Below are 19,139 nucleotides of genomic sequence, written 5' to 3'. Positions count from 1 at the left end.
TCCGGATGCTTTACTATATAGATTGTATTACTTTGAACCATGATCATTCTTACTGTACTGCACCACCTTGTCCTAACCAGATATGACAAAAAGCACCAAGCTATAAAAGCTGGCTTTCATGTAAATCTTGAGTTTCTGGTTCAAAATCATGCATAATGAGAATAATCTTGTCTGGACACAATTACAAAATGAAAATCAGCATTTATTATTAAAAGGGTAGTACAACAAACACCAACATGGTGCATTAATAATTTCACTACTTACAACAAATATTATTCTATTATTATTTTAATATTACAACAAATATTTGTTTCACATTATGGTAATGTTTTCATTTTTTTGCTTTACGGAAATGAGAATACGATGGTAATGGAATTTTTTCACATTATGATAATAAGAATGATTTCTTTTCATTAGGGAAATGACAATACAATTTTTCACATCACTATGAGAAAGGTGTATTAAATATTTTCACTACTTATAAACAATATTATTCTATTATTATTTTAATATTATTACAAATATTTTTTCCACACTGTGGTAATATGATTTTCACATTGTGAAATTTTCACATAACAATAATGAGAAAGACTGTTGTGATTTAGGGAAATGAGAATACAATTATGTTTTTTTTTCTTCAAATTAGTAATGAAAATTAGAATTTTTTTCACACTATAGTAATGAGATTTTTTTTTCACATTACGAGATTGTTTCCACATTTCAGTAATGACAATTAAAATAGTTTTTTCACATTATGGTAATGAGATCCCCCCCCACACCACATTACAGTAATGAAAATTAGAATGAGAATTCTTTTACTGGATTATGTTAATAGGAATCTGAGGGATGGAAATGCTTAACTGTCATGAAAATATTATTATTAGATACATGTTCACAAAAGGCATACTAACACTCACCCAACTAAAAATGGTTATTTTTATTATTATACTTTTTGCTGCTGTGCCTAAAAACTTCCCACTAGGGTTGAGCCGACAGACAAGAGAATTGTGTATCGACGATAGTCAGAGATATCGACAAGAGCACTGTATGACTGATTTATGGTGACCCATACTCGGAATTTGTGCTCTGCATTTATTTCATAAAATGTCCAAGTCCACACACACACACACACACACACACACACACACACACACTCCCCTGAGAGCAGTGGGTTGCTCAAGAGTTTCACATCAGTCGTGCTATTGAAGGTGGACGAGAGCACTGGTCACTCCCCCCACCTACAATTACTGCCGGACTTGAGACTCGAACCCACAACCTTTGGGTTACAAGTCCATCTCTCTAACCATTAGGCCACGACTGATTAGTGGTGCTAGTTTTCTTTAAAACACCTAATAGTTATGAAATAGCCTATGACAAGTACAGAGAGTCTTTCTCTCTCTCATAGGGTGGCTATGCCTCATGTATAATGTACAGCCACAATGAAGTAGTTATCCACTATCTTGTTTACCAAAGAAAAATTCCAGCTGGCTTACAAAAATTTCTAGTTTACTAAAAAAATCTTCCCAAAGAACACCTCCATCCATAAGAATGGACAATTTTACAGGCTACGGCATGCACCAAGGCAATTTACCTTCTGCAGGTCAACAAAGCATATCGGAATGTGCAGTAAAGAGAGCATCCATTTTGAAGCATCTGCCAAAAATATGCTTTTGGGGATGGACCGATGATAGGGCCATTTAGGGATGATTGACTTTGAATGTTCACTGGTAATATTGTCTCTTCAGCATTCTGTGCCAGGCTGGAGAGCAGCAGCTGTGATACCATATGGCTGGCAGAGAAGGCCACAGAAAACACAAACAAATGCAAGGTTAACAGCAAACGGTTGATGGCGGGTGGTAAGATATGCGCACAGTGGATGGTTTCCTAAAGGACTGCTGGCATTTTAATATGCAAATCTAAGGACTTGAGCAAAAGATAAATAAAAAAATAATGAGAGCTGGTCAACAAAGCTGGCACAAGTGGGGGAACTTTGGAAGTATGCAAATTTCGGCCAAGCCTTGGGCGATCTCAGACTGATTCATGTGCCTGTGATTTACAAGAACTGAAGACGCTGTGATGAAAGGTCTTCAACGCGAGCGAGAAATGTTAATATGCAAGATGTGGTTACTGAAGCACACAGCACTTTTAAAGACAAAGAACAGCTCATTCAAGCTGATGATTACTCAATAACTCTCCTCAAAGGAATCTTTATGAAAGTAATTCAAAATGTAAGATTAACTCCACGTAATTATAACTGACAATTTGTACACAAAGAAGAAGTGAATTGAAAGGCCAATTTCAGACTGCTCAAGACATTTAAAACATACAAAAAATTATTGAGGAAAGAGAACTCAATATGCTTTATTATACAAATATAATTTAAATTATTTTTATAATAGTTATAAATAATAATGATTATAAATAATTGTATTAATAGTAATACTACTTAATAATTTAAAAGTGTCATTACTGAAATTCAAAATTGTAATTAAATAATTGTTAATACTAATATACTATTTTGCCTCTATTGTCATTTAATGTAAATATTAACAATTATTTAATTAAATAACTTAATTATCAAATTAATTGTAGTTATTATTTGAAGAGTTAATTTGCAAAAAGATAACTCGGTTTTTATTAATTTTCATAAATCATGTTTTTTTTATTGTGCATTTCAAGTAATATATATCAAACTGCAGTTGATAATAACTCAAAAAATACAGGTAATTTACAAAATTAAAGTTAATTGAAAGTATGTTTTTTTATATATTAAAAGTTAGTTTTTTAGCGAAAGCAGATAATCCTCGATCACTTTTAGTCAGTTTTGACGAAACTCCTCTCAGCTAGTGCGTCTTTTAGAAAGTGACTAGCAGCCTTGTCATCTGACCTGAATGCTGTGCGCTGATTCACTAAAACGGACTTATCGGGTTGTGTTCACAATTAATGGCTGCGTGTTGTTATTTTGAGGGGACAGCAAATTTACAGTGTTATACAAGCTGTACACTCACTACTTTACATTGTAGCAAAGTGTCATTTCTTCAGTGTTGTCACATGAAAGGTGTACTCACTTCTGTGAGATACTGTATATATATATATATATATATATATATATATATATATATATATATAGTTTTTGAGCAGCAAATCAGAATATTAGAAGGATTTCTGCAGGATCGTGACACTGAAGACTGGAGTAATGATGCCAAAAATCCTTTGAAATCACAGGAATAAATTACATTTTAAATTATATTAAAATAGAAAGCAGTTATTTTAAATAGTAAAAATATTTCACAATGTTACTGCTTTTGCTGTATTTTGGATCAAATAAATGCAGGCTTGGTGAGCAGAAGAGACTTCTTTAAAAAACATAAAAAAATCTTACTGTTCAAAAACTTTTGACTGGTAGTGTATATATATGTATACATATTTTTTTTTTTGTTATGTCACAAAAAGTGTGAAAAGGGTTGTTCCTGCATCAGCAAAGTGTTGCTCAGTGGAGTTCTCAGTTAAACCAAGCTCAAGACATCTAGCTACTGCAGCCTCTGGATGGTTTAAATGTGAGTGTCACTCGTCTCCTCAGGGGAGACACAGAAACTGCTCCTGATGCACGGAGCAAAAAAAAAAAAAAGGAAAGGAAAGGGAAAAAAAGACAGGATGAAATGAGAAGCTTGCGGGATCCCATGTGGAGGAAGATGGAGAAGCACTGTGGCAATTTTCATACACCCATCAATAACAAGCCCCTGTCCGCATGTGTGTTCATACACTCACAGCAGGAAGGGATGAAGTGTATCATACAAAAATAAAGGTCTTCAGCATGTATCAAAAAACCAGAGAAGTGCTCAGCAGGGCTGGAGGGCATTTGTTCATATTCACAGACGACGACAGTGAAAATAAGGCCCCCCATCGGTGAAGGTATGCGCATCACGTTCAAGTGAGCACTTGAAACACAGACAGAATGCTAAACACCTGACTCGACTGTTTCAAAGGCTCGTTATCTGTTTCATTCTTGGTCCTGCGGGTATGCCGTACCTGTACGAGATGGATGAGGGTAGTGAGAATGGCACAGCGGAGCATGTTGTGTTCTTCAGACTGCTTCCACAGAACAGGAAGGTACTGAACCAAGCAGCCCACGTATGGTCGAATCTAGAAGAGAGGGGAAAAAAGTAACCCACTTATCTCAATTGCAAAGGAGCACACACAAAATAAATGTTTGTTTTGAACTTGAATGTTTTAGACAGGTCGATAAATTATTAATGAACTTAAACAAATGTATAAAGAAATGCATTTAAAAATAAAGAAAAAATTATAATAATAGTAAGAAAAATAATAATAGTAAGAAAAACTAGTAAAACAAGTAGTAGTATTATCATCATCAACATCACTATCATCACAATATTATTTTTACCCAGTAACCAGTCAGTACAAAATTATGTTTGTTATTTAAATGATACTGATAGTCACTATCGCAAGAACTTTTGTGGCAAGAGCTACTTCTGTCTGTGTTGCAGGTTTTTATTTTTTATGCTGCTCTTACAATTTATTCTGCGATTTGGTACCTGATTTAATGAAAAATATTCCATGAATTATTCCTATAGATAACATTTGGAATCTGTCTAAATCCTCCCTCACATCTCTCTCCCGGTCTATTTTTGCAGTGGTGTGTTAAAACTTTATATTCTTCAATTCCTATTAGCATCCTTTACTGCTGGAACGCTTCTCAAGCAGGGAAACAATGAAATTCAGAACAATGTAATTAAAATACATCATATTTACATACAAATGTAAAACTCAGTGCTTCCAGTGTTGACTTCTCAATGATATTTACTTCACATGTAAATCTCTAATAGGGCTGTGCAATTAATCAGCTCTGTGTAGTAAATGCCGCTCCATCTGAAAGCAAGGTGATGGAAATTTACTACTAATCACGGAACCGGCTTTACTGACGAGATGTATATGACAATCGCATGCGATTAATTGCACAGCCCTAATCTCTAACATACTTAAAGGGTTAGTTCACCCAAAAATGAAAATTAGCCCATAAATTACTCGCCCTCAAGTCATCCTAGATGTATATGACTTTCTTCTTTCAGACGAATCCAGTCGGAGTTATATTAAAAATTGTCTTTGATTTTTCAAGCTGTTTAATGGCAGTCAGCAGGTGTTGCAGTGCATCAGTCCAAAAGAAGTGAAATAAAAAGCGCCCACCCTTAATAAAAAGTGGCTCACACAGCTCCGGGGGGTGAACAAAGTCATCCTGTAGCGAATCAATGGACGAGGATTTGTAAAGAAGAATGTCGGAGGATTTCGATATAAGCCAAGAGGAGACTTGGCAGTTTTTTCCTTTTGCTAAAGTAAGGAAAACTTTGCTTCCTTTGCTCCTGTTAACTAACGTTGGTTTTCATGAGACTCACCGGCGCATGCACAACACCGACCTCATACGTCATCCTCCTGGAGCTGCTTCAGTGTACAACTGTTGGCGCAAGCTACATTAAAGTGATTATTAAGTTTTGAATATGGATATTTTTCTTACAAAAACACATTGATTCGCTACAGGAGGCCTTTTATGGATTAATTTTCATTTTTGGGTGAACTAACCCTTTAACACTTTCTCATTGTAACTGGATGCAGTAGTTCAGGAAACATTCAATTTGTGTGTGTTTTTTTTTTGCTGTCAAGCTTCAAGCATTTTGGTGCTTTATCAGCATTTTCTTCTCCTCAAAGGAAAACACAGTTTAAATATGCCAAAAGCATACTGCCACTGTGCACCAATCACTGATGACAGTATATGCATATCTTGGTGCTTTGCTTTACGATTATTAAAAAAGAAACATCCCTAAATTAACCGCAAAACATTTTGTGAATTAAACCGATTACACTGCCAATTAATAACATTTAAATATAGTTTTAAGGGCTGTCTGTGCTACAAGTTACAAAACTAGGGCTTCATAAATGTCATATCACAAAGGCTTGTGTTTTTTACTGCTGTGCTTTTAAGACACAACAACATCCCATGTGAAATGAGCAAAATAAATGTGCTGAATGAACAATTAAAAAGTTCATTGCAACTTTATTTCTCACAATTACGACTTCAGATATAAAGTTGCATATAATAAAGTTGCAATTGACAATTTTTTAAACTCTAGGTTAAAACGGCTTCTTCAGATTTGAATTGTTATTGTTTCTTGTAATTGTTATTTTATATCTCACAGCGTGACTTTCTCACAGTGTGACTTTTTCAGTTTCTTAGGCAGAAACAGGCTTCCCTCAGTATCGGCCTGAAATGATCAGGGACTGTATTCACAAGAAACTCTTTCTCTTTTTTTTCTCAAAATGCTGCACCTTCCTAATGCTAAGATCCTTCAAAGAGAAATGCAGAGCCGCAGGTGCTTCTGATGTTTAGGAATAACAGTATCTACTCAACATTCTCCTTTACCTCACACATGACTGAACAGGCCCGGTTTTTTATTTCTGATCATACAATAGGCATCACTGATGTGTAAAGAGGATGATCTGTATTGACCTAATGCCAAAAAGTTAAAAATTCTGAATGACACATTTTTGTTTCTTAACAAATTTCAACAAATGGTATTTTTAGACTCGGGAGGAAGTCAAGAGTTCTGAAAGTTACAGAATGTTTTCATAGTACAAGGAACTCTTATCTCAAAAGATCAAGAACAACATTATTCCTCATTATACAATATTTTTAACTCTTTGAGGGAGAAATGTAAATATGTGAGCAAACTAAGAGAGAGATTACAAACTGCTCTCAAAGGTTTGAATTGACTTCCAAACCCTTGTGCCTAGAACATTCCACATGGTCTTTTACAATGGGACAGCCAGTTGAGATTTTATACCACGAGTGACGTAAGCTTTAACAAAAGGTAAAATGAGCTAAGCTCTGGCATGAGGAACTTATGAAAAAGCAGTTAAAGATCAAAGAGAGTATGATGGAAAAGCCATTATTTCAAAGATAAAAAAGATAAAAAGACTAAAATGTTAAACATTTGTCAAAAGATACATTTCTGAGCTCACAATGACGCAAAACGAAAATAAATTTTCTCCTAAGGTGGTACAGCACATCTGCATGAACCAAAAAAATGGATGGACGTGCTGCATGAAAACACTTTCATATTTAATACGGGTCATTTGACTAATCTTTAAGCTGAATATATGCTCCTACAGGGCAATAGAGGAGCACTAAATCATTCAATAGGGAATTAAATATCTCCTGTGCTGCAAAAGGTTGACACGGAAGGTTACTTCTGAAAGCTTTCAATGTACACACGGTATGACCGGCTGTAATTTATGCATGTTTGACTGAATGAAGCTTAAATCACAAGCTTTGCATTCTAACATGGCTAAAATAAATGTCATTCATCAAATGGCTCCGAGTCAAGGCTCACGCAGTAGCTAAAGGTTATTTTCAAAGCAGGTCATGGGCTTGTCCTCAGTCAGCATTGTTTGGCAATGACATGGCCATCAATATGTGCCATTCAGTGTGCAAAAACAAATAGAGGCCTGATGAATATCTAGAAAAGCATCCGATCGGAGAGTCAAGATTGAACCCTCTGCGCTCAGATAACTTCATTTGACCTCTCGGCAGGGCTGAATCTCACCTGGATGCTGACTCTCTCGATGACGCAGGAAATAACGTGGAGAACTTGCATTTTGGTGTCGCATTCATTGACCTGTTGCAATAGCTGGAACAACAGGCCGAAAATAGACTCCAAGTACTGAAAAGGAATGAAAGAGTTGTCAATGAAGACCTTTAACTCAACAAATGAAATGCAATGATGCCAAATGTAAAAAAAACAACAAAAAAAAACAATCTTACCGGTAAGAACTGCTCAGTTCTGAACTCGAAGTCATCAACGGGTAAGGCTGAGTTAAGTTTAATGACTGGAGGCGAGAAGCAATGAGCTCTTAAATACACATGATTACCTGACATGCAGATGAATGAGGATGAAAGTGATTAAAGTAATCATTCAACGTCATGCAAACAAACAAGTGGGTGTTGTTGAATGGCAAGGGGTTAATAGGCAAACTAATTACAAGAGTGCTTAAATGCATCCAATTAAAGCTGACAAATGACCAGCCTGCTGTAAAGTCTGTAAACTATGACGGGCTTAGCATCACTCAGAGGAAAGGATATTCAGCTTTAGAGTTGTGGCTGTTTCGATGCGAACCTAAAACAGAGAAAAATTGCATTATCATACAAAAATGAATAAAGCATGATCTGGGCTATTAAGTATGAAATGCTGAAGTGTCGTTTCCACACTACTAATGGCACCAAATGAAATGGAAATAATGATTCAGACCTTCTGAACAATTGCATCCGAGACATTTTCACTGGTTCATTATTGCTGGATTTTAAAAATTTTATATGAAGAACATTTTTGTGCTTTTTCCTTGACTTCATGATTAATAATTTCCAAGAATTTTCCATTTCTACTGTTTGCACAAAAAATATTAAGCAGCACAACAATATTGTTTTCAAGATTGATTGAAGAAGATATGTTTCTTGAGCAGCAAATCAACATATTAGAACGATTTCTGAAGGATCGTGTGACACTGAAGACTGGAGTAATAGCTGCTGAAAATTCAGCTTTGCATCACAGGAATAAATTACATATATATATATATGCATACATATATATATATATATATATATATATATATATATAAAGACTTTTCAAAAAATATAAAATATCATACCAAAATTCAAACTTCTGAACGGTAGAGTATGCGTTTTCTCAAGACCCCAACCATCCCTTTCGCCCCATTCCCCTCTGCCAGTGTTCAGTCAAACAGGTAGTCCCGCCTCAAACACATATCACTGGAGATTTAAGTGTTCCACCAATCCCTGGCTTGACCAGAGTACACGGCGGCACACTTTAGGAAGTCTGTGCACAGGTGGCTTACTTATAGTTTTCTCTGCACATTAAAATGGGCTAGGAGAAAATATTTTATCCGCTTCACCTCCAAAGAACTCTTTTAAAGGACAGCCATTAATATCACCTTAAATCAGTGTGGTACATGTTGACAAGAGACCTCTAAGCCTACTCAAGTTTCCTCAACATATAAATCTTGAGAGTTAACCTGTAACCAAAACAAAATTGGCATCATTAAAAGGTCGTGCCGGTATGGGATAACGGAGGAGCCTGAGGAGGGTGTTAGCAAGGATCGCATAAAGAGTACGACTCAAGCAGGTGGCTAATGACAGACCCCGCCACCCTCTCACAATGATCTATTACACAGGCTGACGGGACAGCATGCTGCGCTCCACAAACAGGTTTATAATGAGCTATAGCAGGAGCTGATGAAATTTCCCCAACACATCAAACTTAATGATCAAGCAATTTTCTGTTTAATAGCCAAGGGCCTAGAGCAATGCATTTATTAAGTAGTTAACTGACAAAGACCCAAGCGGACAACAAAGACATTTTGGTCTGATTCATCTTGGGATAGTTCTTTCATTCAAAGTCCATTTACAACTGGCAGCTGCTTTGTTGCCTCACCAATGGTCATTATTGTTCATGTTAATGGAAACGCTGGAAACTCTCAATTTTGATTTCTTTTTTGTTGTATATAGTAAAGAAAAAACAGTCTTCCAAATTAGGGATACACAATACCATATCATATTAGTATTATATTAAACATTTAAAATGTATCACTAACAGAAGATACTAGATATTTAGGTAAAACACTTTACAATAAGGTGTCATGTTAACATTTTTAATACATTAGTTAACATGAACGAACTATGAGCAATATATCTAATTGGATTTATTAAGCTTTGTTAATGTTAAATAAAAATACAAATGTTCATTCACAGTTCATTAACGATTGTTAACAGAAACAACTTTTGATTTTCAAAAAATTATAATACAGAAAATTACATTATTATTAATAAATGCTGTAGAAGTATTGTTCATTGGTATGTTCACTAATGTAGTTAATGTTAAGAAATGAAAACTTATTGTAAGACGTTACACATATTTAGTTACAAATTTCATAGCAAATTGAACTGTGGTCATATATTGCTCACTTAATCTTTTATACACTAATAAATATATATATATTTTTAATAAACACTTATTGATCAATGGTCTTTACATGAAAATTATTATCTGTTTATCTGGATCAGTCAGGATTATAGTATCATTGAACCTGATTTGTAAGATAGTTGTTCCTCGCTGTTGAATGATCCGTTTTAATCACATAATTAGTAAATTATTGGTAACACTTCACTCTCATTGTTATAAGTAATAAGCTAACATTTAGCATAATTACAGGAAACTAACCCTAAACCGTACATGTTGTTAGCTAATATTACTCAGCATGTAATTGTGTAATTACACTGTAACAAGTAAACAAGGACACCTTAAAATAAAGTGTAACCAAATAATTTATGTTAGATGAATGAAAGCATGTTAGATGAAAGTATGTGATTTCGGATACAGCAACTGTCAGTGTGAACATCCCATAAGTCTCTAGGGGGCTACAGCTGTACTCGTAGAAGACTGTTAGAGCAGCGCCGCACAGGTGGAACAGTTTGCACTTAATTTACGCTCCTATTTAGGCTATTAGGCTATTTAGGCTCCTATTTTCATTGCTGAATGACAGGTTGTAAAGCACATAACTACCAGGAACAATAAAATCAGTGGAGAAAAAAAAACATGTTACCGAATTCAATCTATCTTTATTTAAAAAGGGTTTAAGAGGGCTTACATATTCTACAGAGGAATAAAAGCAGAGATAAGCAGCGCTGCCTTCTCTCTTAGAAGCAGAAAACATAAAAAAAACGGCTGAAAATAAAGCACTCCGCTCCCTGCCAGAGTACAGAGCACCCACCCAGTAGATATAAGAGAATTATGAGTGAGATGGGATTCTGTGACAGTAACCCTTTAATGAGGTATATGCCTGCCTGTGGAAGCCAGACGAGTCCACGTGCAACCTGGCCAACCAGAGATCTCGATCAGCATGGATCCGCTCACCCAAAGGTTCTGCCTGCATCACTGTTATCAGTCTGCTCAGCTTGCCTCCATTATGGATTTGAGTGTCTAATCCTGCTTTCTTCAGCTCGTCTGAATAAAGAAGCTAGTGAATAATAGCTATTAGTCTCCATGAGCAATCGCAGAAGACACAGCTGCTGCAGTAATTCCCCCTCAAGACTTCCCATGCAAACACAGATCCATGCGCTGTTCATTTTTCACTGTTTTCTGTTTTGGCTATAGTTTTTGTGCTTTGAAGAAAACGTCCTATCAACATAGTTAATATTTGACATATTATATTCACACGTTTTTGAAATGGCTTAAAATGTGTTCAAGACAGACTCGCAAAATGTCAAAATATTTAACAAATCCAATTTTAACCAAATGCATTTGAAATAATAAAATACAGTCTTTAAAAAGCACTTAATGAACACAATGCTTTAGAGATGCTCAATAAAATGTTCTGCTCATAAGCGATAATAGACATTGTTGTTTTTTTGTCTTCAGACATCACATTTCATATTTCAGGTTTTAATGTGACCATTTAAAAGCAAAAAGTTGAAATTAATTTAAAAGAAAGATTTTTTTCTTCTAAACATTTTTTAAATAAAGTGCTATTTTGTTCTCATCATATTTTTTCAAAAGCATGTTTTAATTAAGTAATTATTTCATTATAATGATTATTTTCATTATTGTTGACAAAACTTAATTTTACAATTACAATTTCCCCAATAACTGATGATTTGAAACAAAAACATTGACATGGATAATTAGACGTCAAAACAATAAAGAGAAGGTAGTTTTCCCTCTACTGACATAGTGGCACTGCAAGTGAGGGCTGCTGCGCGAGTGTACAGTATCTGCAAATACAAGCTGTACATATGTATGAGGGTGCGTGCATATGAAAGCGATAAGTTGATTCTTTTCAAGCTGACAAACCGTGAAATAGAAGTAGCCCGATCTAATTTCCTTTGCATAATATAGCTCGGGCCACGTTGAAACATGAAAGATTAATGATCTACTGCTGTGTTGAAAGCTCCTGGAGGCAGGAGAGCTACACCGTCTCCAACTCTGGTGAGGTCCCTCATTTCTGAACCGCTGAAATGCAGCACATTCTTCGCATGCACCTAACCCTTCAGTGTTATTGACTAGCTGCCTTATTGTGCCTAGAATAGAGGTCAATAATTAGAAGACCACAGCTGACATCAATCCAGACCAAAGTCGTCTATTAAATTAATATAATGAAGTTTTAATAATAATAGGCGCACCATTATGAAAAAGGCACGTCAAGCTCTTTTTCCCCTACAAGTCTGCGACAAAAAGCTTCAGGTTTAAAGGTGGGGTAAGCGATTTTTCAAAAACGCTTTAAAAAACTGATTCGGGCCGACTAGCAAAACAAACTTGTAGCCAATCAGCAGTAAGGGGCGTGTCTACTCATGATGTGGAGGAGAGAGCGTTCAGTGCACAGCACAGGACGAACATTCGCGAGCCGAGCGACAGAAAGATAGAGATGGCGGATAAAAAAAACAAAAGAAGGCTTAAGGCAAGAAGTAGGACCCGTGTAAATATCGGATCAGCTTTCCAGCGCTGGAGAGAACTCAAGGAGCGGAAGGTCGGCGATCGGACGCCGAGGTTGCTTTGTTTCTTCTCGATAGGTGAGTAACACCGTGTCTGCACCGCAACAGCTAAAGTCTGTCTAGTACACTGGACGCGACAAAGCGACCAATGAAAATCATTTGAAATTTGTGTCAATACATCATGAATAGAGCGCAGCAGCAGTTTTCTGTCGGGGACAGTGTTGGGGGTAACGCATTACAAGTAACGCAAGTTACGTAATCAGATTACTTTTTTCAAGTAACTAGTAAAGTAACATTACTTTTTAATTTACAAGAGAATATCTGAGTTACTTTTTCAAATAAGTAACGCAAGTTACTTTTTTTCCCAATTTATTGATTGACAGCTCTCCTGTCGCCATGTTGAGAGAAATCAGAAGATGTTACTGTAGTTCTATAATAAATATGAATATGCATTAACTCATCTCACTCACACAAAAAACACAGATTCAGTATTCCTCAAAATGAATAAAAATAATTAAACTCAGAATATGACGCAAACCTGCAATAATTAAATGTTAAACAACACTAATATGCTTTATGTATTTAATCCCATTCTATTAACCAATGTCTTTGCTTCTGACCTTCGATGATCCAGTTCAACCGTACTAATAAGCAAAAATTACTCTAGACACACATTTGTGTCTTTGTTTATTGCTGAAGTGTGTTGAAATGTCTTCTTCTGCATTCTACTGTACGGACGTAAATGTACTTTCCCTTCAGCCTGAAGCTTATTCATTTCATTTTTGGTGTGAAACGGCTTTTATAGATTTGCCAAAAATAGAACTTTTTTATTTTAAAAACAAACAAGCAAGCCCTGTCCAGATTTAAAAAGTAACGCAAAAGTAACGTAACGCATTACTTTCAATAAAAAGTAACTAAGTAACGTCATTAGTTACTTTTTTATGGAGTAACGCAATATTGTAATGCATTACTTTTAAAAGTAACTTTCCCCAACACTGGTCGGGGATTTGCCGTGTCGCGCCACATCCAGCGTAGACTATAGATATGTATATATATCTATGGTGTAGACAGCATCACTGATTATAATGAGTTCCATAGTATTTTGTCGCGCCGTGCCACTCGCGTCCGGCGTAGACACGGTGTAACATTGGTTTTGCTTTGTTTCACAGAACTAATCGTTGTCTGGGTTGCGTACTTATACGTGGGGCGGAGCTTTCAAAATAGGGGCGAGGCCCTTTTGGGGTAGGGGCGTGTTTGTGTTGGTGATTTCAAATGTCTATATTGGCTACCAGAAATCGCTTACCCTGCCTTTAAGACTTGATGTAGCATTTTAAATTTACACACATTTATATTAAAAAAAAAACATCAATTATCTACTCAAATCAAACACATCTGCATCTGTTTAATGACAAAACAAATTAGTTTAGTAGAGAGATACCATACTGGACCATTTTGGACTCTTTCTATATAATTTGAAAATGCCAAGGCCAATACTTCATATTTCCTCAAATCTATTATTTATGATATGTTACTTCTTATTTTCATCTCAGTCCTTATAAAATCTGGGATTAACCAGAATACCTTGGATTTACTCTGTATAGGACATAACTAAATTGTTCCTGGTAAACACATTCTGACAAACAAATATAACTTTAATTGGTTGTTAAAAAAATTGCCACTCACACAAAGTTCAAATCTGCAACCTCTCGCACTGAAATCAACACAGACCACAACATGTCATTATTTGAATGGCGGCTGACTGGCCTATAATGAATTTCCAGACTCGTGGAGCTTTAATTGAACCCAGGAAATGACCGATGGGTTGTTTTATAAGCAGAAGGGTAAAATCTCCAGAGTTGTTGATATGTTGGAACAGTGTAAGAGTAGTTTGCCTTTGCCTGGAGCCTCCGGGCCCCGTGGCAACTGTCAAGTCTACTCACACTGCACGTCTGCACGCTGACATGACAGCACCTCTAGAGCGCTGATGGCTCACCTTGCTCATAGACCACACGTGTTTGTGGAAAACTATGAATGTAGAGTCCGCTAATTTGCAGAAAGTAAACTATCAGTTTAGTCGACATCATCTTGCTAGGTCAAAATAAAAAAGTAAAAGCTAGCTTGTTGAAGTGTGGTTTGGTTACAGCTGCAGATAAAAATTGTAGCCAATAGTTAATTATTAGTTCACCCAAAAATAAAAATTCTTCACATGGCACTGTGTTCTTACATGCAAGCAGCTCATGATCCGCTGTTTTCAACCATCTCCGAGCGGCTCGGTTCACACTAAATCAAACTAAACTCCATCTGCTCACATAATTTCTGTGGACGGATCAATTCACTGGATTTGTAAAGAGATGTATTTGTACAACTGTTTTCAAAGATACTGCAGTTTTTCAGCAAAATAAAACTTGAGGGTTTAACTCTTGCAAGAGAAGAAATCAAGATAAACTAATTTTACTACTGTAAAGCAAAATAATTATATGTATTATGAAATTTTTTTTTTTCATTTACATTTATTTTACAGTGCAGTTTTATTACTATGGTAATATATTACTGGATAAAATAATAATAATAATTATTAATTTATTTTTTAATTGTTTGGCTTTCTAAAAACATCAGTGTAAAAGTGATGTGGACTGAGACACTATCACAACTAAAAAGAGGTTTGAGTCCACTTTAAAGTCCAGGTACAAGTCAATGAATAGACTTCACTCTGTTCAAACAGGTTACTAAAAAGTGGTGGGGGATCTTCATTTTTCCCCAAAGTACACCAGATTAATGCATTTAAATATAAAATATACAATATTTTCTTCCAAGGTCCATTCCAGTCTGTGGGAAGGTTCTGCAGGAAACACTGCTCCAAAATATCATCTTTTGCATTCCGAAGAAGAAAGTCATAAAGTTTTGGAATAACATGAGGGCCAACAAATAACGACGGAATTGTAATTTTTTGGTGACCTATCCCTTTAATGCTACACCATAGAAATGCTGCTCCCAAAGGAAGGAACCAAAAATGAACGATCTCAAGAGACAACCCTAGAAAAGCGTCTCAGGTTTTACATTTATATTGCTCTGTCGCCATTTGAGACTCACCCTTGAGACGCGACAACATTTCAATGCCTGACACGTATGTGATGAAATGTGAAATACATTCAATTAATATCTTATCGGCCTTCCCAGTTTGTTCCGTTTTCCATTGTTCAATAATATTTGTCCGCAGTTCCCTCTCTGGTAGGGTTAGCGGAGTGAAACGGAGCTGGGTTTTTACTCGGTTTGATAAGTTAATAGCAAACATGTAAACTTTATTTGGATTCCCTGTCGCACGTACTTAGCAGCCGCACAGCTGAAGGAGAGCTAATAGTGTTTGGTGAGCCCTTGGTTTCCCTCATTCCAGTGGTCTCTGACTCCAATTTCCCGTGGCACGCATGTAAATACATACACAAACACCCAAGAGAGTTTGAACAGCATGCTAATGGTCTGTCATCTCCACAACTTAAATATTTAAACTGGATCTGCTGAGCCTATGGAGCCTGCAGGAGCGATATGGAATGAGAGACTGAGCTGCACATCGGTCTTGGTGCTTAGACTACACTGGCTTCCATAAATGCAATGAACAAATCAATGAATAAATAAGTGCATGTTAGGGTCGGGCAGTATGACGGCGTGAACAGCGTGATGCAAGAAATATCCATATGGATTATGACTGGGCAGGACCGTTACACTATTTACATGCTATTCGAGAGAAACATGGAATTTGAAAATACAGAGTGGAACGTCCAAAAAAAGTTAAAGAAATATTATGAGATGCTTGCACAATTCAAAACAGATTACAGAAAAGTTATACAGTATTTATATTTCTTAATGTATATTGGCGTCTACACTGACTATATAAAATTTAAAATTGTATTTAAACCTGTAAATATATAAAAATAACAAGAAATTATATAAAATGACTAACAAATATTTACATTTCTGCACTAAATCACAAATCAAATATGCTAATTTGTGACACGGATCAGCAGAGTTAAGATTCAATAGAATTTGGATTTGTCTCATTTTTGAAGTTTGCATAATTGATTCTTCTACTGTTTAATATGTGAAGCTGCTTTGAAACAATCTGTATTGTATAAAGCACTATAAAAATAAAGGTGACTTGACTTGATCATATTAATTTTGCTGTCATTAAAGGGGTCATATGATGCTGCTAAAAAGAACATTATTTTGTGTATTCGAAGCCCCGGCTTAGCGTACGCTGAGGCCGGACTAGCGTGAGCCGAAGCCCCGGCTTAGCGTACGCTGAGGCCGGACTAGCGTGAGCCGAAGCCCCGGCTTAGCGTACGCTGAGGCCGGACTAGCGTGAGCCGAAGCCCCGGCTTAGCGTGCGCTAAGGTCGAGATAGAGTGAGCTGAGGCGGCGGGGGTCGAGAACGGCGAGGCCGGCGGATGCGACGAATGAGCGGCAACCACATGTGACAGACTCTGCTTTGTCCACGGTGAAAGTTGATGTATTCCCTCAGCGACCAGCACAGATAAGCTCTAGGCATGACGAAGTGGATATCGTCCTCTTTTGGAAGACCAAACAAAGTAGTTTCGCTTTCACAACGAAGCACACAGCGCCTTCACGACATGGCTGCAGCGTCAACAATACTACAGCGAGAATAAAAGTTACGCCTTCTTTCTTTGCGTGCACATTTGGGCGGCGTTATGCAAATATTTCCACATAGTGAGGTAGATATGTGGGGGCGTGTTAGAACGAGCCGTATTAGGTAGGTGTGGCTGACTCTGAACTTTTATAAAGAATATCTCTTTGGATTTGAGAGTTTAGTGTTTGCAACTTTACAGATCTTCTTTATGCACCAAGAGCTTGTAACACTCCAAAGAGAAAGGAAAAATTGAAATCGCATCATATGACCCTTTAAAGTAAAAGAGGGACACACCAAATAGTAATACATTCTTACATTCAACTGAATTTTTGTGAAAAATTGTGTCAATAATTTCTAATTGAAAAACAAAACAAAAAACAGAATCATTTAACTAGTAGCCTTGGACTTTTACACTTACATTTAATTTCCTGAAAAAATAAGTATATTGTCATTTATGCCATTACTATGATATAAAACCATTCATACAGCGATGTAAGATTTTTAGTTTAAGATAAGTTTAAGTTGAAGCACTAAAATGACTTACTGTGTGTATTAGGCATTAGTAAATGTAACGTACATTGGATTCCACATTGACAATCTAGAATTTAAAATTTAATTTAATAAATAAAATTACTTGAAATAATGAAACAAAGAAATTATATAAAATAAGAAATATATCAGATACGGCAAGTCATGAATCAAATATTCAAATTTGTGACACTGATCAGATTAATTTCCTGTCATTAAAGAGGAATATTTAATAGAATTTTTGTGAAGAAATTGTCAATAATATAATTTTTAATTTAAAAAAAATACAAATTAAAATGCAAAATATATATATATTTTTTTTGCAAGTAGTCTTAGATTTTTACATTTACATTTAATTTCTGCAAAAATAAATATATTGTGATTTATGCAGTTACCATGATATAAAACTATATAAGATTCCGATCATACTGCCCACCCCTGGTACATATTCACCTTCATGCTAAGTGCGGCACAGCAATAACTTTCACCATCAGTACGATGACGACAGAGGTGCATACTGTGCCGTAATCAATGTCTTAAATGTAAATGTAATCAAGCCCGGGAATGGACAGCAGGTAGGAGTGAAACCTAGATAAAATGCTTGGATGATTTCATGCTGCTGTCCCCATTTTAGAACGCAGCATTTCGTAGCCAGCAACAGCAATCAAATTTCCAATCAGGTTGACGGAAATGAAAATGATTTGTGGATCGCCCTTCACCTTGAACGTTCGAAGAAATCCCAAAAACACTTAAGTGATCATTTTCTTCTCTCTCCATCACCAAATAAACATGTCCATCCCTCTGCCAGCTGATAAAGCCTTCATTCCATTTTCAAACTCCGATAATACCAACAAGAAAGGATTCTCACAAAATCTGTCCGCATATGGTGAATCCCAACAGCTATTGCTGACATCCTAGTGTTGTATAAATATATTGTTACCACATACTTTAAAATCTTAAATGGGAAAACTAAGGATGTGCAAAACATCTGTTGAGTACAAACACCAACAATTAAAAACTCAACACATTAAATGATATTCAACAATTGAACAGTTTTGTGCAATAAAAGGTTATTGATATTTAGCCTATCACAGTCTCCACAAAAGAAAGACCTATGGATTATGCAAAATAATGGGGACACAGCTGGCTATTTGAGATCAGACAGTAACTCCTAAAATGTATTGTTGAAGGCAATGAATGTGTTACAATAGCGCTCCTCTGATGAGTACAGAAGCTGTGCTGTAATGGTGGGGAATTTAGAGAGGTCTCAGACAGGGTTTTACCATGCTGACAGTCTCTGTTAGCACACTAAAGCACAGCACGCTAATGTCGTCAGCCGGATAAGTTCCCTTGAGAAATGTAGTCTCTAAATGAACCCCCTTAAAGAGTCACCTCTAAAAC

The 19,139-nt window shown here is 36.1% G+C and overlaps 1 protein-coding gene across 2 annotated transcripts in view; it reads right to left on the bottom strand.

Annotated features, from left to right (window-relative positions):
• ipo11 (importin 11) overlaps positions 1–19,139 on the bottom strand; it is a 170,283-nt gene that overhangs the window by 72,989 nt on the left and 78,155 nt on the right. For both annotated transcript variants that reach the window (XM_016291746.1, XM_016291747.1), the window contains exons 17-20: positions 8,153–8,186; positions 7,835–7,875; positions 7,617–7,733; positions 4,030–4,143 (exon numbers count right to left, since the gene is read on the bottom strand). In XM_016291746.1, coding sequence (XP_016147232.1) covers positions 4,030–4,143; positions 7,617–7,733; positions 7,835–7,875; positions 8,153–8,186 — 306 coding nt within the window. The remainder of the gene's footprint in view (positions 1–4,029; positions 4,144–7,616; positions 7,734–7,834; positions 7,876–8,152; positions 8,187–19,139) is intronic.

The sequence above is a fragment of the Sinocyclocheilus grahami genome, unplaced genomic scaffold (genome assembly GCF_001515645.1).
Source record: "Sinocyclocheilus grahami isolate Dianchi unplaced genomic scaffold, SAMN03320097.WGS_v1.1 scaffold276.1, whole genome shotgun sequence".
NCBI classification, from domain to species: domain Eukaryota; kingdom Metazoa; phylum Chordata; class Actinopteri; order Cypriniformes; family Cyprinidae; genus Sinocyclocheilus; species Sinocyclocheilus grahami.
The sequence above is the reverse complement of the archived record's forward strand: the minus strand, read 5'-3'. Positions and strand labels throughout refer to the sequence as shown.